The 22,633-nt window shown below is 45.0% G+C and overlaps 3 protein-coding genes across 3 annotated transcripts; 2 read left to right on the top strand and 1 right to left on the bottom strand.

Annotated features, from left to right (window-relative positions):
- The first annotated feature begins 377 nt into the window (after positions 1-377).
- On the top strand, positions 378-5,306 carry LOC125982483 (scavenger receptor cysteine-rich domain-containing group B protein). Its single transcript, XM_049743084.2, has 11 exons — positions 378-620; positions 1,876-2,018; positions 2,093-2,125; positions 2,572-2,610; positions 3,149-3,451; positions 3,530-3,598; positions 3,725-4,036; positions 4,131-4,214; positions 4,587-4,652; positions 4,739-5,053; positions 5,162-5,306. Exons 2-11 carry the CDS (start codon positions 1,883-1,885, stop codon positions 5,266-5,268), a joined length of 1,464 nt encoding a protein of 487 aa, XP_049599041.1. The 5' UTR covers positions 378-620; positions 1,876-1,882; the 3' UTR covers positions 5,269-5,306.
- A 4,431-nt stretch (positions 5,307-9,737) lies between these two features.
- On the top strand, positions 9,738-16,788 carry ywhag1 (3-monooxygenase/tryptophan 5-monooxygenase activation protein, gamma polypeptide 1). Its single transcript, XM_049743085.1, has 2 exons — positions 9,738-9,996; positions 14,760-16,788. Exons 1-2 carry the CDS (start codon positions 9,910-9,912, stop codon positions 15,414-15,416), a joined length of 744 nt encoding a protein of 247 aa, XP_049599042.1. The 5' UTR covers positions 9,738-9,909; the 3' UTR covers positions 15,417-16,788.
- A 2,389-nt stretch (positions 16,789-19,177) lies between these two features.
- On the bottom strand, positions 19,178-21,718 carry hspb1 (heat shock protein, alpha-crystallin-related, 1). The gene is made up of 3 exons (XM_049743086.2): positions 21,231-21,718; positions 20,239-20,302; positions 19,178-19,677 (listed from the first exon to the last, which is right to left on the bottom strand). The coding sequence occupies exons 1-3, from the start codon at positions 21,589-21,591 to the stop codon at positions 19,521-19,523; spliced, it is 582 nt and encodes a 193-aa protein (XP_049599043.1). The 5' UTR covers positions 21,592-21,718; the 3' UTR covers positions 19,178-19,520.
- Positions 21,719-22,633: the final 915 nt, after the last annotated feature.

Below are 22,633 nucleotides of genomic sequence, written 5' to 3'. Positions count from 1 at the left end.
CATAAAAACAACGGAATTCATGGAAGAACCCAATTTCTAAATTAAATTGCTCTTAATTAAAAGAACTGTGGGGCAGTTTGGAAAATGAAGTTTGAAGTAGAAATTATTCCTAAATGAATCTGAAAGCCAGCCCATCACACACATACTGTACATCAACATGCAAGAGAAGAAAGACACACCCACCACAGGATGGGAACTGCAATCTCCCAATGGGATTGTACACAAGTGAGTGGGACATGACTATGACGGAGCTTTACCTGAAACAGGAGATGCAGGGACATCAATGAAGCTTGAGCTTTCATTCTTTGTCTTTTTTTTTTTTTTGCCCCTCCTGCTTTTTAACCATAGGCGCATAGGCGGGGTGTTGGACATGATGAGCTATTTATTGTTTCATGTAATCTGTCATTGAAGCCAGTTTTTTATTGTGAGACCGAGCTGAGGAGATGAAAGACCTAAAACACAAACTGCTGCTGGTTTGAACATTGTCGAGACACTTTTTAGACAAAGCACAATTTGGGAATGCTAACTGAGCCTTAAAATATTCTTTAAGAGTATTTTGCGGGTGGACAACTATTTGCATTTTGAGAAAACTTGAGTGACCCCATAGATTCTCACAACAGGTATGTGGTCTTTAAATTACTTACAATTTGTCAAGGTTATAAAAGTACAATCATATTGATATTTGTTTTTAACAAAGAATTTGAATTTATTAAGCTATTTTTTTTTATAAATGAACATTTTACACAATATGGTTGGTAAAGGTCCATTAAAATGCTTATTATTTGAATTCCTCCATATCGACAATTCAACGAGTTGTTGTTTGTCGTGATGAGATTTTCCAGCTATTTCTCAGGATTGGAAAATGAGAAGGGAGGGGACACACAGGTGACACAAAAGGTAACATTATTCCCAAGTGGATGCATCTTATATCCTATTATGACCAGACATTTTTCCTCTTTCATAACTAAAACAATTGTCCCACGTGACGGTTCGTTTTTGCAAATATTGGAATGAAAATTAAATAAAAATGATCACCAGACTCATGTTTGACTCATGTAGCGGCCAGCTCTTGTCCTCGCAATTGTCCAAAACATACTTGAGATGAGGGAGAGAGTGGCTTAAGAGGAGATGAGAGGCAGCCCTGCCGTGTCATCGGCTGCTCAAGCGTTTTAGTGACAGATTACAGGAAGCAGTCTTTAGGCCTGAGCATGGGAGCCATAGAAAGCAGAAATGTCTTTTTGTGCCCCCTTGGCTCGGAATGTCCACTATCTCCAGGGACCAATATCAAATTCTCCTCTAATACGCATTCCTGTGTAAGGTCAGGGGGGAAATCTACCAAGTGTCCTGAAGATGAGACACACCACATTGTGAGCTCGTGATGCCAACAAACATTTCATGGACCAAAGGAACTCTTCTGTCAAGACAAATGGAAAAGTCCGATTGCATATGTTTCCCTTTGTCACTTTCTACTTGCATGAAAAGATGATTTGAGCAATGGTCAGTCATCACATTGTCACTATCTCCCTGCGATTACTGAGTGATTGTCTGTGAATCCCAAAATTCTTTGTCTCAAGGGAATCCCCCTTCAATACGGAAATCCACAACACAGGTGCCACCTGCCCCCCCTCCCTAAAGCTAAACTAAACATTTGCATTAATTTCCCTCCACCCCTTTGTATTTTATGGGATGACTTTGGTTTTTGGAGCACATTTCCATTCGTCAGCTCACCATCAATATTGCTGCAGGCTCATTAGAGAAAACAATCCAATACAATATAATTAGACTACAATGGAACTAGGCCACAAAGACCTGTTTGCTGTATGATATACATTGTTGATTTCTAAGAGGGAGAGTGTACGTATGAACGTGTTGCAGGCATCGGATGGTCATTCAGGCAGCCATGCGAGGACAGCGTGTTGTGGAGAGCCTATGCAAGTGCTGGAACCCGACTTTGTGTCTGCTGGTGACCTTGCTTGGATCGCTTGTTTTGGTGGCTCTCGGTGTGCTCTTGCGATTAGGTGAGTACGTGCCAAATATTCATTATGCTTGTTATATTTCTAATTTGTTGACATGTGCTGTACTCTATTTGCAGGAGACATCAAAATAAGTAGACGTGCTGCACCTAGTAAGTAACTTGATAATATTCTGGAGTTTATAAAGGGGAAGTCGAACCAAAAAAAAAAATATTCGTAATAATATGTTGTATGCAGCCCAATTTATATGTTCTGATTAATCTTTCGTTTGTGGAATATAAATTAAACATGCAAAATGCAAAATGGCTGTTGCCTGAAAAAAAAAAAAACTCTCCGCACCTATGAAATGTGAATACTCAGTAGTGAAAAGTGAAATCCAAGTTTCACTGAATAAACAAAAGGGTGACGCCTGTGAAATGGCCTAGATTGAGTGTGACTCATGTGATCTATACAAATATGCTTCCAAAGTCTTTGTGAGGTGTTGGAACCAAACAAGCCTTCAGGCGTTATCTCGTTGGTCAACGCAAAAACATCTTCGCTAACAAAATAACAAAGCAAAAAAAATGCTCATATTTTCACCGCCTCATTTCTTTTTCAGCCAATGAGCAGCAATACCCAGTGAGGAAGCATTACCAAGGTAAGCGTAGACTGTCAAGATGCTCCTGCCATCGAGTATCGTGTTCTGGAAGAAAGTGTCGATATCTAGGCCATGCCATAGAATACTGAATATTATCCATCACTGTCAACAGCTAGGTTAAAAAAAGTGCCTTGGGCTTTCCAAATGTGCTCAACATTATTTTACTAAGCATTTTTCATGGGATAAGATACGGGAGCATATTGTTAAAGTATACCAAGACAAGAATTTTTTTTTTTTTGTCAAGTCAGTCAAATCATTCGTTATGGAAAAATATCCACCTCCTTATTTTTTTTTCATTTAGCAAGATACAATTTTGTTGAACCAACAAGAATAATACATGTTACACTTTTGTTGATAAATGAGACATCATTGTTGGTTTTTGCATAGGGAGAAAATACTTGCATGCAGGTCACAGCTTTTTTTTTTTTAATTATAAAAAGAATGATATCAGACAACAGGAATTTCGATGAGCTCATTTTCCCGATTTGGAATAATCCTCATAAACAGGGGATCTAATTTTTTTTTTTTTGGTCCAAAGTGCGACTGACAGATGGGCCTAACAGGTGCGAGGGTCGCGTGGAAGTCTACTACAATGAAAACTGGGGCACCGTGTGTGACGATGACTGGGACATGCTGGATGCCCAAGTCGTGTGTCATCAGCTGGACTGCGGAGTGGCTGTGGCTATGGGTAGCACCTCTCACTATGGACAAACCTATCTACCTATCGTGCTGGATAATGTGGACTGCCAGGGGTGGGAAACAAACCTGGGTCACTGTGACAGTCTGGGCTGGGGCGTACACAACTGTTACCACTATGAGGATGTGTCCATCAAATGTCGAGGTGAAGTACGGTGACGTTGAAGCTTCCGAGCTGTGAGAATGAAATGTAACTTTTTTTTTTTTTTGATTTTGCTGTTAGAACCACTAGTGGTAGGAGCAAAAGCGTCAGGGGGTATTACAACAGCACCTCCCAAGAATGCAATCTTAGGTAAGCAATGCCTTACCTATATTAAATTCGCTGAGGCATAAAAAATATTTTATGATATCATTTTGTGATGACTTTGCAAATTCTTCACGAAACGTTTCCCACCTAATAAACTGTTCTCATCTTTAGACGGCACCGTACGTCTTGTGGAGGGAAAGGACTCCTGCCAGGGCCGGGTGGAGATCTACTACAAGGGACGCTGGGGGACGGTGTGCGATGATGATTGGGATGCCAGGGAGGCTGAAGTCGTTTGCCGCCAGTTAGGTTGTGGCCAAGTCGTGTCGGCTCACACCAACTCCTACTTTGGTTACGGCACCGGCCATATTCTTCTGGACAACATCAACTGCATTGGCAGTGAAGAGCAACTTGCTCAATGTGCAAACCTTGGTTGGAGCAACCACAACTGTGGGCATCATGAAGATGCTGGCATCACCTGCTCTGGTATGTTATTACACATCTTGCATGTACGATATCACAAAATGTATGTAATAACTTATCATACATTTATAAATACTTAAAACTATTGCCTACTTAGGTACAGGACCCACCACAACTGTGCCTCCAGTTTATCCATCCACTGAAAGCCTAGGGTCCACCCGGTCCACGCAGGAAACAGCAGGTATAGTATTTGCGTGTACAACTATAGTGTATTCCAATATATTGCATTTACCATGATACACAGTCTGAGCATGTTTCATATGAAAATAATTTTAACTGAATTCTGCCAAAGATTATTCAACTATAATACAAGTGACCACAAAACAATGGCAAGCAAAAATGTTACATGTACAAAAGTGATAAAATATAGTGCAGCAAAAAATTATATTTCTTTAATCGCATCAGTAGTGCCCACGCAGCTATGAACGAAGAAATAACTAGACTGATGTGCATGATGTTGGTGACCAACAGAGGGAGACATTTCTCCCCTAGGATTCTTGCACTGTATAAACATAACACTATGCTGTTATATTTGGATCTTTTTTTTTTCCAGCAACAAATGTTGATGTCACAGCTACAGAACTCATGACAAGTATTCAGACTGCTCCTCAAACAAAAGGTATTTGTCTAACTGGTATGACGATATGCTTAATTTTAACTGTACCCGCTGAATTACAATTAAGAAAGATTTGTGTTTCTGTGCAGCTCCAATGGCTATTCGCGTGGTGAATGGCTACGACAGCTGCCAGGGTCGTGTGGAAGTGCAGTACAATAACGTATGGGGCACAGTTTGCGACGATGGCTGGCATATGGCCAATGCCGTAGTGGTATGTAGGCAGCTGGGCTGCGGCATGGCTCTTGAAGCCAAATCACAGGCCTATTTTGGCTACGGTTCCGGTCCCATCCTGCTGGACAATGTACATTGTACTGGTGAAGAAACACATCTGTCCAGGTGCATCCATTCCGGTGTGGGGCAACACAACTGTGGCCATCATGAGGATGCTGGAGTTATTTGTACACGTAAGGCTGGACTTTAAATCAAATGTGTTTAAAAGAAACTGCAAATAAAATTGGTCAGGGAGATGAGAGATCAACACTCAATGTTTGCGCATCTGTTCTTTTTTCCAGCGGCTATACCCTTCAGTGCATTTGCCCGTGATTTTAGCATAATAGATGACACGGCCACCGATGACCCCACCACCTCCATGCCTGACGGCAAGTCTACATTTCATTGACATAGTATAAAGAAAAAAAATATTAATGCTTGACTATTAAACTACCCCTCCGCGAGTCGTCACCTTATCGTGGTGGAGGGGTTTGCGTGCCCCTATGATCCTAGGAGCCATGTTGTCGGGGGCTTCATGCCCCTGGTAGGGTCACCCATGGCAAACGGGTCCTAGGTGAGGGGTCAGACAAAGCACGGCTCACCCAAGCCCCTTATGATGAGTGATATAAATGGACTTAGTTTTCCCTCGCCCGGACGCGGGTCACCGGGGCCTCCCTCTGGAGCTAGGCCTGGAGGCGGGGCTCGAAGGCGAGCGTCTGGTGGCCGGGCCTTCGCCCATGGGGCCCGGCCGGGCATAGCCCGAAATGGAAACGTGGGTCCCCCTTCCCATGGGCTCACCACCTGTGGGAGGGGCCGAAGGGGTCGGGTGCAATGTGAGCTGGGCGGCAGCCAAAGGCGGGGACCTTGGCGGTCTGATCCCCGGCTGCAGAAGCTGGCTCTTGGGACATGGAATGTCACCTCTCTGGCTGGAAAGGAGCCCGAGCTGGTGTGCGAGGCAGAAAGATTCCGACTAGATATAGTCGGACTAGCCTCCACACACAGTTTGGGTTCCGGTACAAGCCCTCTCGAGAGGGGCTGGACTCTCTTCCACTCTGGAGTTGCCCACGGTGAGAGGCGTCGAGCAGGTGTGGGTATACTTATTGCCCCCCGGCTGGGCGCCTGCACATTGGGGTTCACCCTGGTGAACGAGAGGGTAGCCTCCCTCCGCCTTCGGGTGGGGGGACGGGTCCTGACTGTTGTTTGTGTCTATGCACCAAACAGCAGCTCAGAGTACCCACCCTTCTTGGGGTCCCTGGAGGAAGTGCTGGAGAGCGCTCCTTCTGGGGACTCTATCGTTCTACTGGGTGACTTCAATGCTCACGTGGGCAATGACAGTGATACCTGGAAGGGCGTGATTGGGAGGAACGGCCCCCCTGATCTGAACCCGAGCGGTGTTCTATTGTTGGACTTCTGTGCTCGACACGGATTTTCAATAATGAACACCATGTTCAAACATAAGGGTGTCCATGTGTGCACTTGGCACCAGGACACCCTAGGCCGCAGTTCGATGATCGACTTTGTAGTCGTGTCATCGGATTTGCGGCCGCATGTTTTGGACACTCGGGTGAAGAGAGGGGCGGAGCTGTCAACTGATCACCACCTGGTGGTGGGTTGGCTCCGATGGTGGGGGAAGATGCCGGTCCGACCTGGCAGACCCAAACCCTCTGTGAGGGTCTGCTGGGAACGTCTGGCAGAATCTCCTGTCAGGAAGAGCTTCAACTCCCACCTCCGGCAGAGCTTTTCCCACGTCCCGGGGGAGGCGGGGGACATTGAGTCTGAGTGGACCATGTTCCGCGCCTCCATTGTTGAGGCGGCCGACCGGAGCTGTGGCCGTAAGGTCGTTGGTGCCTGTCGTGGCGGCAACCCCCGAACCCGCTGGTGGACACCGGCGGTAAGGGATGCCGTCAAGCTGAAGAAGGAGTCCTATCGGGCCGTTTTGGCCTGCGGGACTCCGGAGGCAGCTGACAGGTACCGGATGGCCAAGCGGAACGCGGCTTCGGCGGTTGCTGAGGCAAAAACCCGGGCGTGGGAGGAGTTCGGTGAGGCCATGGAGAATGACTTTCGGACGGCTTCGAGGAAATTCTGGTCCACCATCCGGCGTCTCAGGAGGGGGAAGCAGTGCAACGTCAACACTGTTTACAGTGGGGATGGCGTGCTGCTGACCTCGACTCGGGACGTCGTGAGTCGGTGGGGAGAATACTTCGAAGACCTCCTCAATTCCACCTACACGCCTTCCATTGAGGAAGCAGGGCCTAGAGACTCTGAGGCGGATTCTCCAATCTCTGGGGTCGAAGTCACTGAGGTAGTTAAAAAACTCCTCGGTGGCAAGGCCCCGGGGGTGGATGAGATCCGCCCGGAGTTCTTAAAGGCTCTGGATGTTGTGGGGCTGTCATGGCTGACACGCCTCTACAACGTTGCGTGGACATCGGGGACAGTGCCTCTGGATTGGCAGACTGGGGTGGTGGTTCCCCTCTTTAAGAAGGGGGACCGGAGGGTGTGTTCCAATTACAGGGGAATCACACTCCTCAGCCTCCCTGGTAAGGTCTATTCAGGGGTGCTGGAGAGGAGGGTCCGTCGGGAGGTCGAACCTCGGATTCAGGAGGAGCAGTGTGGCTTTCGTCCTGGCCGTGGAACAGTGGACCAGCTCTACACCCTCGGCAGGATCCTCGAGGGTGCATGGGAGTTTGCCCAACCAGTCCACATGTGTTTTGTGGACTTGGAGAAGGCGTTCGACCGTGTCCCTCGGGAGGTTCTGTGGAGGGTGCTTCGGGAGTACGGGGTGCCGAGCCAACTGATAAGGGCGGTTCGGTCCCTGTATCACCGATGCCAGAGTCTGGTCCGCATTTCCGGCAGTAAGTCGGATTCGTTCCCAGTGAGGGTTGGACTCCGCCAAGGCTGCCCTTTGTCACCGATTCTGTTCATAATTTTTATGGACAGAATTTCAAGGCGCAGCCGAGGCGTTGAGGGGGTCCGGTTTGGGGACCTCAGCATCGCGTCTCTGCTTTTTGCAGATGACGTGGTGCTGTTGGCTTCTTCAGGCCGTGATCTCCAGCTCTCGCTGGAACGGTTCGCAGCCGAGTGTGAAGCGGTCGGGATGAGGGTCAGCACCTCCAAATCCGAGTCCATGGTCCTCGATCGGAAAAGGGTGGAATGCCCTCTCCGGATCGGGGATGAGATCCTGCCCCAAGTGGAGGAGTTCAAGTATCTTGGAGTCTTGTTCACGAGTGAGGGGAGGATGGAGCGTGAGATCGACAGGCGGATCGGTGCAGCGTCGGCAGTAATGCGGACCCTGTACCGGTCCGTTGTGGTGAAGAGAGAGCTGAGCCAAAAGGCAAAGCTCTCAATTTACCGGTCGATTTACGCTCCTACCCTCACCTATGGTCACGAGCTATGGGTCGTGACCGAAAGAACGAGATCTCGGATACAAGCGGCCGAAATGAGTTTTCTCCGCAGGATGTCCGGGCTCTCCCTTAGAGATAGGGTGAGAAGCTCGGTCATCCGGGAGAGACTCGGAGTAGAGTCGCTACTCCTCCACGTTGAGAGGAGCCAGATGAGGTGGCTCGGGCATCTTATCAGGATGCCTCCTGGACGCCTCCCTGGGGAGGTGTTCCGGGCATGTCCCACCGGTAGGAGACCCCGGGGACGACCCAGGATGCGCTGGAGAGACTATGTCTCTCAGCTGGCCTGGGAACGCCTTGGGATCCCCCGGGATGAGCTGGATGAAGTGGCTGGGGAGAGGGAAGTCTGGGAGTCCCTCCTGAAGCTGTTGCCCCCGCGACCCGACCCCGGATAAGCGGAAGAAGATGGATGGATGGATGGATGGACTATTAAACTATTTTTTTTCCCGTAGGAACACTTAGGTTGGTTGATGGTCAGCATGAATGCGAAGGTCGCTTGGAGATGTTCTTAAATTCTGGATGGGGCACAGTATGTGACGATGCATGGGACATCCCCGACGCCAAGGTCGTGTGCCGCCAGCTCGGCTGTGGGGAGGCCATCGCGGCATGGGGGGAAGCCCATTTTGGTCAAGGAACGGGAACAATCCTATTGGACAATCTCAAGTGCAACGGTAGCGAAGTCTCCCTGCGGAATTGCTCTCATATAGCCTGGAATGTGCACAACTGTGACCACTCAGAAGATGCCGGAGTCACCTGCTCACTGTTATGACTTTAAAAGAAGCGCTCCTACTGAATAGGTCGAGTCATTGCAGCAATACTGGACTTGTGTACAAAATGTAAATAACAGCGGTAACGTGGCAACGGGAATATTCCGCTACCGTTGGAATTCATGCATCACGTAATAACTAGTGACAATATACGATAAAATAAAATGACACCTCGGAATGGTAACGTCCAATGTCTATTAAGCACTTTACAATTCAGTAGGAGAAGAAAGGTTTTTGTATCCGCCCTAGTTTTCAAATTCGGTATTTCTCTCTAAAACTATAAATGACAGCGAATGTACCACATGGAAGAATGTAAAAGGGCAAAGAAGAATAACAACAATGCTAAGAGCAAGTATAAGCACGCAGAAATAACCGGCTTGTGAATATAGTGTATCGCTCCCTCCTTTGAAAATTAAATTATACTTTTTTTTTTTTTTTTTAAATCTCAGATATGCATGTATTGCAAAAACAATAAAAAGAAGTTGGACAAAATAAATCTTATTTTTAAATACACCCTGTACTATCTTCTTGATGGTTGACCATGGAATGCTCTCGTTACCTTGTACTAGTTGTAACGTAGCGCGGAGGGGAGGGGGAGAGAGGGGGGGGGGGGGGGGGGGGGGTTGCCATGCCAGGCCCGTTACATCACGACACGAGGACACGCCCAGGTGGGCGGTGACAAGTCCGTAGAAAGTGCTCCGAGTGGGAGGGGTGTCCCGTCCGCAAGGCCCACACAGTCAGACGGCAGGCAGCAGCTGCGACGTGAGGAGCGCATAACGTTACAGTCTCCATTTAAAAGAAAAAAAAAAGACACACTCACACAGCGACACATTTGTAAGCTATAGAAATACGTTCCATATAACGACAGCAAGCTCAACATCCAACATGGTGGACCGCGAGCAACTGGTGCAGAAGGCCAGGCTGGCCGAGCAAGCTGAGCGATATGACGATATGGCAGCTGCCATGAAGTCGGTAAGTAGCCCTTCTCGGAATTGACCTTTACTTTTTTTTTCCTTTGCTTGATATGTCATTCATTTTCCCCGTACGCATACATGTGCATGCGCATTGGAGCAAAAGCACGCCCATGAAAGATCCTGCCTGGCTGGGCAAGAGCGCAAGGTGTCTTGTCATGATCAGACATAACGGAATAACCCACACACAATTAGTGGATGAAGGTTAGAATTAAAAAACGCAATTTTAATAATAATTTAATAAAAACGTGAGCATGCGGAAAAATTACGATTTGGATAATGTTATTTGGATAAGGGGGGCTTGCAAGGCCCATGAAGACCCTGTTCGGATTCTAGTCTTGTCATAATGCTAGAAGGGGAGAACACCGCGTTACGATTTGGCTCATTTGGGGTTCAGTCATTCATTTGGAGTATTAATAGTTCTGGTAGCGGTCTGTGGTCGTGAGAATGCGGACCGCTTGATCTTGGGGCGGTGCCTTTCTGCCAGGCTCCCTTTTTACGGTCTGTGTGCGTGCGTGGTCGTGTAGGCAGCACCCCCCCCCTCCCCCCCGCACACTTTCAAACCATCACCACCCAATAGTGACAACATGATTCGACGTCTAATTTAATGTTTTACAATGACACCTCATTGAATATCGTTAGAGGTGCTGGTGCGCCGATTACCAATACCGCGTCAAAGAATCGCGTCTACGTGTATCGATTAAATAGGATTTAGCGCTTTTTCACGACGGGTGCGGGTTTGACGCATTACGAAGCGCAATTTTGGCTCAAGGTTGATCGCAATCGATTCTGGCGCAGATGCGCGCAAGATAAGCGCCCCTTTTTTTTTGTAGACGTGGGTGTTGGTGGACCGCTGGACGCGCAGCACCCCCTCCCTCCCTCCCCACCTCCAGCTCTCTTAATTGTCATATTGCAGCAAAAACGGTCGAACTGTCGCATGACGAAAAGCGCAACTGCATTAATCATCGATTTGGCGGATTCGGCAACCGCATATTCGTGCACCTTCGGCCTTTCTCGGCCCTGCAGCCATTCAGTAGGTCCGCACAGAGGCGTGCCGCAGCATCTGGCAAGATGCAGCACAGGCTCACCCGTAGTGCACCATTTCACGAGCAGCATATTGTCTGGGCGACTACTGTAGCTACTGTACTTACATTCAATACAAGAATTTTGAACAAAGTCTTGTAGATAAATGCAGATTGGCATTTTTATTATTCCCGTGAATATATTTATTTATATTTATTATTTTTTAAATCCTACAGCAACCCTGCTAGTACAAGAACTTAATATATGGAAGAGAGAAAAAAAAAAAAGGCTATCTTCAGCATGTCAGGTGTTGCTATGGTAATTGTTCATAATGTTCCAAGGACTGTGGCTCCACCCCGTCCCATTTATGCAGAGTCAGAGTGAAAGCGGTCGGTGTGCCAGTGCCAGTGTCTTCTCTGCAGCACTGCATGGGCAGAAGGAAGGGGTGTGTCTGCACTCTGCAGCCTCACCCATCATTTAAAGTGGGGAATCCCTTGCCGCTGTGGACATGGCAACCGCCTTTACTCAAAACAAAAACTGAGGCTGGTCAACTTTGGGATTCAAGGACAAGAGCCGCAAACTATGTTCTTCTGTTGGCTACTTGTCTAATGACATTGGCTGTGTTTTAGCGACAATTACAGAACAGAACACAATTTCCTCGAAGAAGACGGCACAAGTTTACCGCTATGTGTTTTCAGATGATTGCACTAATTACGTATTCTTTCATGCATGCAATTGAACTTCTATTGAGGTTCAGTGGTGTAGGGACAAAGACCCCATGCAGACCCTTTTTTTGGCTGCACTCCTGATAGCTCAATTTGGTACTAAGATCATAAACGGTCTTGAAATTGAACAGTTGCAAAATGCAAACACACGAGGGATGATAAAGAAACAATAAATTCACCCGGCACGCCCTTAAAGCAAACAAAGTCCAACAGAAATTAAAAAGTCCACAAGGAATCAATGGCAGCATTCATATCTTGATTTAGCACATTTTTACACAAACGGAGTGAAGAGAACTTGAAATAAAGCAACGATGGAAAATTTTAAGCCACAAATGAGCTAAAAAAAAATACACCGATCAATGAAATTTCAATTAGAGATTTACATACTCCATATTGTGCAAGCTTTTCTAGGTCAAAAATGAATATCTGTAAAACACAAGACGTTTTTGGAATCAAAAACACAAAAAGCCATCTCAAATGAAAATTTGCTGATGCATAATGAACATATCCAGAAGTAATTCCCTCATAGTCAGAGGTTCTGGGTTTGAATCTCATCTCTTTTTTTTCCCCTCCCACATCTCCCTCTTTCTTCAGACTGCAAGCAGTACACCGATTTCCGCACTAATCTCATTTCTTTAAAGTCGTGACTCATATAAAGTAATAATCCAACCTTGTATGCAAGTGTTTGTGATCCTCTTGACCGAGACTTCCTCTCCTTCCCTACACACATTTAAAATATTTGATCTGCCCAACAACTATCCTAGGGTTGTACATGGCAACAAAGTGACACTTGAGCAGCATCCCAACTCTGGTGTGCTCCGCCCCTCCCCTCTTCTTCGCTCTTTGTGGCTAAAGCAACAATCCCTATTCACGCCGCCAGTGACGTCAGGTAGTCCGCTGCGCCTTTGTGCTCTGCTGCTTGAAAAGAGGGTCAGCAGGGGGGCTTGTCACATCAGCTTAGAAGAGCCTCCAGACTTGGAGCAAATGAGCAAGGAAGGCCACAGAGTAAGAAGACAGAAATGGCAGAGTTGGAAGACCTTTCCACGCCTTTGCTGTGTGAATCAAAACCTCAATAAATGAAACGTGAAACGCTGGTCAGTGTTTCCCGTATACATTAATGACCAAAGAGAGGTGTCAAAAAGGAAGTTATCGATTATCCTTGGTTGTTTGGAGATTCGGGTGTGTAAGGGCGAGAGCAGGCACAATTGATGAGCATTATGGGTAGACAGACAGAGCGCTATTGTCATAGCGGCAGCGTGGCTTCCTGCTCACCCTCGCCATGTTGTTTTTTCTAAAGCTCGTGGCTTCAGCGCCGGCTCATTCTTTCCGTATTTCTGTGATTTGTAATTTAAGGGCAGTATGATGTTGATGTGCTTCCACAATGAGCGATGGGGGGGTTGGGTGACTTTCCTCTCTGCTCGGAAGTCAGCTCATTATGCAATTGATGGCACTTTATTGTTTTCCTGCCTTTATATTCTTGCAGTACAGAGGTCATTCGGATTATTGATAAGGCTCTGCACAAAGGAACGCCATATTGCGTTGAGAGATAAAAATGGTACTATTAAAAACAGAGTCATCAGTTTTGGCACGGATTTATAAAATATTTAAGAGTTTAGGACTCAGGGGTGTCAAACTAATTTTTTTTGCGGGCCGCATTGTAGTCATAGCTTCTTTCGGAGGGCCATTATGACCTCATATTATATACAGTAAAAGCCACAAAACAAATGGACAAATAACTCGTTTTCAAATCAGACGAGTAAAAACTGGTCAAATATTAAAAAAAAGATATTAAAAGTGAAGACAATTTGCAATTCTAGTAATGACACACGAATTTGATGCACAATTTCTCTTCGCGGGCCGCATAAAATGATGTGGCGGGCCGTATCTGGCCCCCGGGCCTTGAGTTTGACACCTGTGGTTTAGGTCTATCTTGAGTTTTATGTAACGCAATGCCAAAGTGAACAATAGTTGACTTATTACTGGATAAACCTGCCTCTCCAAGTTAATGTTTAACTAAAAAGGAACGGAACCAAAATGGTTTTTGATATGCTAACGCACGTGTTGGTATTGAAATAAATCATTAAGAAAAAACTATATGAATTATTTGAGTACTAATGCAATCCAAATTTTGTTCTTTAGGAACATACAATCTTTATATACATTGATTCTAGCCAAGTCGGTTGTTCTCCACCACATTTTGACTTTTAGGTTTCTCGAGCTTTAGCATCTGAACCCCGAAAAAGCCAATATGACAAGAAATCTGAAATTGGTTGATTTGCAGGGATTCCCACCCACACGGCTGCCCGCTGCAGCTTTGTCCACACCAACAGCCATGTCAGCATCCTTTCCACTAGAGATTAGATCAGGGATAAGATTTTGCAGTTGCTATGGAAACAGGCGCTCGTAGCATCAGATTACCTTTTCCTCCTACTTTCGCTCGGTTACAGGTACCGTCACTGCAAAGCACAGCTCAGCCAGCAGACAAAAGAAGAGAATCAGATGGACAAATGTGAAGGCTCATGGCTTGACATTGACAGAATATGACAAAAAGAAAACCCCACTTGTCATCTCTGAAGTCACAAACATTTGCTTTTCCATTAACGCAATACCAGTAAAAGCACCAAGTTGTTTTGGGCGACATTGTTTCGAGTATAGACCTAAAGAGCAAAGTTCACCCCCCTCCCCTTTCCCGCTTTGCTAATGGAACAGAATTTGGTGGTGAAAAAAGAAAGGCTTTACACTCTGAAAAGGTCTAAAGACTCCTCTGTGGCGAGGTCCCAGTAGGCTATAAAGGATTAAATCCCTTAGACAGACACGGACGGGCCCATCCGTCAAAAGAGCACAAAACAAGCGGAGAACGATGACGACAGCCAATCAGCATTCATCACGGACGATGATGTCAGTGAAACGGAAGGCGTGGCTTCCGCTGGCTTGAAAGAGCATTTGAAAAAACAAAATAAATAAAAAATACTCAATTTGCTCCTGCTCAACTCATCCAACTCATTTTGTCTGTCAGGTCACAGAACTGAACGAAGCACTTTCCAACGAAGAGAGGAACCTTCTCTCCGTGGCCTACAAGAACGTGGTCGGCGCCAGGCGCTCGTCCTGGCGCGTCATTTCTAGCATCGAGCAGAAGACGTCCGCCGACGGTAACGAGAAGAAGATCGAGATGGTGCGGGCCTACCGGGAAAAAATCGAGAAGGAGCTGGAGACGGTCTGCCAGGATGTGCTCAACCTCCTCGACAACTTCCTGATCAAGAACTGCAACGAGACGCAGCACGAGAGCAAGGTGTTCTACCTGAAGATGAAGGGCGACTACTACCGCTACCTGGCCGAGGTGGCCACCGGCGAGAAGCGAGCCGCCGTGGTGGAATCCTCCGAGAAGTCCTACAACGAGGCCCACGAGATCAGCAAGGAGCACATGCAGCCCACTCACCCCATCCGCCTGGGCTTGGCTCTCAACTACTCCGTCTTCTACTACGAGATCCAGAACGCCCCGGAGCAAGCGTGCCACCTGGCCAAGACCGCCTTCGACGACGCCATCGCCGAGCTGGACACCCTCAACGAGGACTCCTACAAAGACTCCACTCTCATCATGCAGCTGCTACGAGACAACTTGACGCTGTGGACAAGCGACCAGCAGGACGACGAGGGCGGCGAGGGCAACAACTAAGAAGCCTGCAACCTCGTTCTGCCAAAAACACCACAACAGTCGCGCTCACAAATGACAAAAATAAAATAATACTGAAAAAGTTAGAAATTAAAGCTAAACGGCGGGTGGGGGGGGAAGAGGTGGAACATCCAATGGCAGCCAATGGTACTAACGCGGCTGCCGCTGCTCTTTATTTTTCCACAAACTAAAAGTGAAACGAGTAGGAGAAAAGAAGATCTTAGCTTGAGGTATAAACTACAGTTATTTAAAAAAAGAAAAAAAAAAAAAAATTCTCCTTCTTGGTAGCCTCTGCAGCATTTGCTAGAACGCCATTGAGAAAGCGGCGCGTCTTTGGCGCCAGCCAGCGTCCAGACGGCTGCCGGAGACGGCGGGCGTCATTGTGCAAATGAAGCGGAGGTGTCTCAATTGCATCGAGCGAGGGAAGGCAGAAGTATTCCGAAATTGAGTTTGACGCGAAACAGGGAAAATTTCAGTAACCTTGAATGTCACGGCCTTGCTTGCATACTGCTGACAAATGCGGCGGCGGCTTCTTCTCGGGGTGTCTGTCCACATACGTGCGTATTGACGTGACATCTTTAGTTGCAGCACACTACGGTCGTCGAGTGAAAAGCAGGTTGTCTCCGTTATTGAGCATAACATGGAGAAGAGAAAAAAAAAAAGTGTTCTTTTGTTTTGCTTTGTGTCAGGTGTGTGTGTCCAGCTAAGCCACACAGTCATACTGTAACTAAATAGAAGTTCATCAAGTAAACTTAGTGCAGCTTGTCCCTATCATGTGCTGATGATGTGCTTTATTGAATAAATTAACTGTTTTTGGACACCTAATCCTTAGTGTCAGTATTGTGGTCACTATAATAACCTCAACGGGCTCCTGTTTGGAGCCGGCGATTATATTCACAGAAGTCACATAGCAAAAAAAAAGTAGATTGCAAGAAACGGTTCCAGCCTTACTCGTCTGAAATGGCTTGTGGAAGCACGAGAGCAGCTGAAGCCACGGTTGTTAGCAGAAGGCTCCCTTTGGGCTTTGTGAATTCACCTCACTTCACTATCTGCAGTTTCTTTTGCCTATGACAGTATTTTGTTTCTTGGGTGTAAGATGAGAACTGCTCCAGTATTCTCCATATTACAGTATTGTGCATGCTGGTGATGTATTTATAGAGTAGCTTCAATTGATTAACTTATATTGTAGATGTTATGTATTCATAGGATATGGGAAAATATTAGACCTTATTTCAGATGATTTTCTATTTATTTCTTTTTATGGCAATTGTTAGCTAGATTTGATTTTCAAATGTCTTTTCTTTACTCCATTTGCTGAAGTACGCTATACCAAATCAGTAATTGTTACCAATAAATTGATCTGTTACAGACATTACTATGGTCACATGCACTTCTTGGTAAGGACAAAAAAAAGGTGGCGTCATTAAATGCATCACAAAGCACAACTACACTAAAAACTCTCACAGGAAATGAACTAAAATAAATATTAAGATATGCAAGATATTTTCAAGCGATCTACCAATAATATATCCTTGCATGAGCCATTTATATATTTATTTAATACAAAATTAATAAAAATGTATTGCATATTAAAGTGAAGTGAATATTAAAAACTGGAAGACTCCATCAAGGCTGACTATTTAAAAACTCATATTAAAGTAAACATATGCTCCATTCTAATTTTACCCATACAATATTTAATCTGCAATAATAGTAAACCAATTCAATCATCTCATCCTTCAATTGGCATATTGATTGCAATCTCAGGGAATATCAGAGTCCAATTTGTCAATCGAAATTTAGAAACAGCATGCCGTTTTGATGTGTCCATCGCGTTTAGAAATGCAAAGTTAAACATTAAAAGGAAAAGAAAATGTTATGCATTCTCGCCTTTCCAATGAGCCCCAAGACTAAAACTAAAACTAAAAAAGTAATGGCTGTTCTTACCTTGAAAGTGGAGGAAATCAATCTTTCTTTTCATATTCCACAGAGGTGAGCAATAAAATAATAACAATAACAATGATGAGAAAATAAAACAACAGAAGCCATATTTATCCATTACTGCAATGAATGACCTGGAAAAAAAAAAAAAAAAACAAGACAAAGAAATGTTCTCCACTTCTTCCACCAGACAATTTGAAAACAGCTGCTCAAAGCTTCCTGGTTGGAAGCTAATCAAGACTGGGCCTTCCATTGGACGACCTTTGCCCTTCAAGGTAAATTCTATTAGCCAATCCAGATTTCTTCCTAAACAAAATGAGACTTGCCCATTCTTGAATGGTGTTTATTTTGGAGAAGATGACATTTTGTGCTAGTATGACTTGTTGCAAAAATAAAAAATCCAACTCAATGCTTTCAAGTATACAAATATAAAACAGTTTAAATCAAAGCAGGAAATTGATGACTCTAGTAGAGTGCAAATGATCCACCACCAGGTGTCAGCAGCATTATTTCCCTCCGGACAACAGAGAAATCCTAGATATTTCTCAATACTGTCACAATAGCAAATACAGGAAAGGAACATGCAATGGTCACGAGGAAGGAGAAGAAGAAACAGGTCATTGCTTCTTCATGTGAAGAAGCATTTCCCTGGTTGGTTGAGAGGTGCTGGTTTGATGGGAAGCCATATGAATCATTTATGCCTGAATTTAAGTGGAAGGGAGAAGTGACTCAGAGGAAATGTTGAAATGCTAAGTGCTTTGGAGACAGCCGACCAGTTCACCACAAGAGCGCTGGATTGTTACTCCTCAAACCTATTTCTTGTCTTGTTAAAATTTCACACTGCAATCAATTATATATATTTTGTGGTTCCGATGTTACCGGAGGAGTCTTACGTTTGTTATTCTGACCGATTTTATGAGCGATTCAGCGATCAAAAGTAATATTCATTAGTGTGGATTGTGGTTGAGAAGATGGGTGGTGCCCATTCTAATTCTGGAGAATGAATAGGTTAGACTCTGAAAGCCTAAAGAAAATAAAAGTGGAGACTCAGAGGCCATGAATCATGTGTTATCTGCCCTGTGTAACTATACAACATGCTGGAGGCTGAGTGCATAGCAGAGCGCTCTATAAATAGCGCTGGCCTGCAGCTTCCGAGTCAAGAGTGGGGTTAGCATGTGCATTAGTGGACTGGCACGCAATATGAACACAGAAGGAAGAGGACGTACGACGCCGCGGCGGGCGTGGCGGGACACTCCATCACCAGTTGTGCTGATACATCTTTCATTTGATCCGCCTCTGACAGACCACTGCACTGGATGACCTCCATACTCTTCACAATGAGTCATCTGAACATTGCTTCATTCGTGTGTTTTATGCACGGGAAGGTTTGAAGAGATGATGACATCTTCAGGCATTATGGGAGTGAGAAAAATTACGTAAATATTTGAATGTGTTTTATATTAAAGTGGCAGATTACTGATACTTAAGAAAAATGTCTGATTCCAAAGTGTCCATCCAAAATGTTCTCCAGTGTCCTTTAATCAGCCCCCCGGCTTCTCTTCCAGGCTTTTCACTCCACCATTTGAATGTGTTTCGTGACGGCCTGCAGCTCTTTGACGACGTCAGCGCTCTGTTTCCATGACGACCTGACACATGAACGTGTGTAAGCAACATATGTGCGAAGAAGAACGCACACATGGTGCCACAGAATGGACAAGAAGGAAGTTGTACGACGTGTGCATGAAAAATGAGAAATATCAGGGATTTTATTTTTAGAAAATGAGCTCATGGTAGAAATAAAATAGCCCAAAAGAGAGACACCGTGTATGTAATTTTGTCTTTATTCTCTGTTGACATTTTGAAATCAACTGAGGATGAAAGCAGCCTATTTGCAGACTTGTAACGGGCATTGTTCTGCTTTTGGGTGTTTTTGAAGAGCATGCTCTCGAGAGACTTGATATATAACAGCTTGCGTGAGAGGAGAGGAGAGGAGAGGAGAGGTGCTCAGCAGAAATAAGGAAAGGAGAACAAAGTATGTGAGCTACAGGAGAACAAGTACAGCAGAAAACACACACATGCAGTAAAAGGTGCTCTCGCCGTGGCTTAGCTCAATGAGTCCAGATGTTGCCATTGAAATTATTTTGTTTAGACACAAGCGAGCGAGTCTCATTTCTTCACCACGCCACTTTTGGTGTCCACAGTGACGGGTATTGAGGTCTCTGCGGCCCCGATGGCCAGCTTGGCTAGTGGGGCCTCCACGGTCAACACGCCATCGGGAGACAGCGAGGAGGTGACCTTTTCTACGTTGGCGCTGGAAGGGAGGCTGCCAGAAAAAAAAAAAAAAAATCATTATTAAGGCGTAGTGTATTATAAGAAAAGAGAAAAACTGACATGAGGTTATTGACTGCTCCTCCCAACAATAAGCTTCAAATACTCCTGAGAAAAATATTGAAAAATTCACTTGTTTAAATGACAGTTAAATGCTGTTGTAAAATATATTTGTGAATATTTAAAATTCCAAATAGCTCTTGAGCACTGCCTTTTTCTTTGGTCATAGGAAAATATATGATGAGTAAACTAGCCATTAATAATTAAAGATGAATATTTTTTAAATTATTATTACTGTTAATTTTACACTATAAAACGTTCTAAAGTAAATTGTCAATTTGAAAAAAGAAAGAAAAAAAAAACGTTGGTGCCTTCTGTTTAGTTGACAGTGTGGCCTCTAGATGGCAGCAAAACCAAAGCAAAAACAATTTTTGATCATGGAGGGATATTTTTTTTCATTTTCAAAAAATAACACTTCATTCCTATAATCAAACCCTCTTTGCCATAGCAATTAAAAACCTTCCTATTTTTTAGGTTTAAAAAAAGAACTACTTACGTATATTTCCTGGTGAAACATCTAGATACAAAACCATGTTCATCTTTTCGCTCCTCGTGTTTGCCTATGGATCAAACAAGAAGAAGATGATTAATGATAATAATAATACATTCTGATTGACACTGCAAATGATGTTTTCCTGCAAATATGCATGAATGCTCCACTTGTGACGTAATGTGAGATCATGAGGTCATCTCCCACCAATGCTGCATTCTCTTCATGTTTCTGTATTTATAGTCCGCATAGTATCTGTGTGTTCCACTTCAAGAACCCCACTGACTGGACTGGAATCTCCAAGAATGTTGGGCAGCCCTGCATTTGGGTTGGTGACGCTCCTCTGCAGTCAACTGGGATGGATTCAGCTCTCTCAAGTGACATCATTTCAGGTCAGGTGTTCCCTTCAGGTCAACTCCACACAATTGAAAATGACTCTAACGATTAACATTCGATCAATGTGCTTGAGTGTTTGTTGTGGCAACAGGCAGATGATGCACTGTGATTGGCTCTCATGGACACGTATCCTAAAAAGGACCGACTTAAGTCTTGTCAAAGTCACCGATCACCTTTCAGCATGGTTAAAATTGAAGCAGATGGTCTTTGTTTTCTTTTGACATAAGTGAACAGAAGGCTGCAAATTCCATTGCGGCTTTGTTTATATTCGGTGCCCCGGCCGACTATGTGGAGTGTGTCAGATGTCAAAACCTGGACCAGATCCAAGTGTTCTTTTAAACCTTCATCCAAGAGCATTGTGTTAAAAAGTGTGAAGTCAGAGATAAGGAAGTCATCCACCCCTACACATTTTTTGTCTCAGTGAAAAGTCCACACCCACGAGTACGCTGGAAAACAGCATTACATTGTTCCAAGGCGTTATGTAACTAGAACTTTCTAGAACAGTTAAGCTGTTAGGAGAAGCATGGATTTGGGGGGCTGGTCCTGCACAATCTAATGAAAACCAATGCAAGGGACAAACAAGAATACAAGTGAGATCTTACCAGTAATCTCCACCACTCCATCCTTGGTCTTGATCACCAGCTCTTCAGGTGAGAAGTGGTTGACGTCCAGAGAGACTTTCCAGTTGTCTTGGGTCTGCTTGATCTCCGACATACCCGTGCTCATCTGGCGGGACAGAGCGCGAGCCTGCTGGGCCATCATGGCGCCGGGGTACATCATCTCGGGGGTCATCAGGGCGGCGGGCCGCATGTAGCCCGGCCAGTGGGTGCTGGGGTAGGAAACCAAGTCTTCCATCGGGGTGGGCATGGCGAAGGTCTGGTCGAAGATGCGGCTGTGCCAGTCGCGGAAGGGGTCCCAGCTTGGGCTGCGGACTAGAGTGAAAGGAATGCGTCTCTCTGCCATGATGAACCGAGAAGAGCTGCTTCTGTTATGGTCGGTGCACTTTGGCCTCCCTGCTGACAATGTTTGGCGACCTGGTATTTATACGACAGCCCTCCTCTTTCCACTCCCCTCTACACATTGGTGGAAGTTACCAGAACATCTATTTGTGGCAGAGGGGAGCACTGCAATGGAATCCAGCAGGAAGGCCCTCCCCAAATGACAGCTGACCGCTGCACTGTTAACCCTCCCTCCCTCCTTATCTGCTGAAAGGAGACAACAAACAGGATTTGTGTCGCCCATTTGTTTCAATTTATTGTCAGGAATATGAAGTTGTACACTACAAAGAAGGCGGATGAAAAGGGGCAGTGTTATATTCGGAATAAATTAAGGACGGGCTTTTTTTTTTTTATTCGGGGTTTTACATGGAATGGGAGCAAACTGTTGATGACATAAGATATGAAAAAGTGGGAGGAAGACTTTGTGGTGGAGCCTGACTCGATTTGCTTATGTAAATGACTCGATTTACTTCTGTGATGAACATGGACCAGTTAGGGCAGATCCTGACTAAGTCTCTTCTCAACTTGGCTTTTACGCTTTGTAGGCAAAAGTATTGGGACACTTTGCCACGGATGACAAATGATGAAAATGTGGACTATGTTTCAACTTCTCAGGTGCTGAACAGGTTTTAAAATGGAGTTGAGGTCTGGACTTTGCACCAAAGCATGAAAATTCTATTTTGAGGATGTAACTGTCTAAATGGGTAAAATGTGGGATACAATGGAATGTAGACTTTGGAAGGAGACCATTAGTCATGTATTGAACCACTCCATGAAATAATGACGGGGGTTCAATTGAACAATCTTTAAACATAGAAGAGTGCATCTTCAGCCAGACAGCTTATGTGGAAGTCTTCCACCTAAGCAACATGGATGCAAACAGTCCATTTTCACAACAGCCGAAGTGTGATTCGACTAGCTTTGCGGCTAAAAACAGGTTCAATAACTTCAAATAACAAATAGTCCAATAAATAAATAAATACATAAATAAATCAATGTCAATAAAT

This window comes from Syngnathus scovelli, chromosome 15 (assembly GCF_024217435.2).
Source record: "Syngnathus scovelli strain Florida chromosome 15, RoL_Ssco_1.2, whole genome shotgun sequence".
Lineage (NCBI taxonomy): Eukaryota > Metazoa > Chordata > Actinopteri > Syngnathiformes > Syngnathidae > Syngnathus > Syngnathus scovelli.
This window is presented reverse-complemented; position numbering and strand designations above follow the sequence as displayed.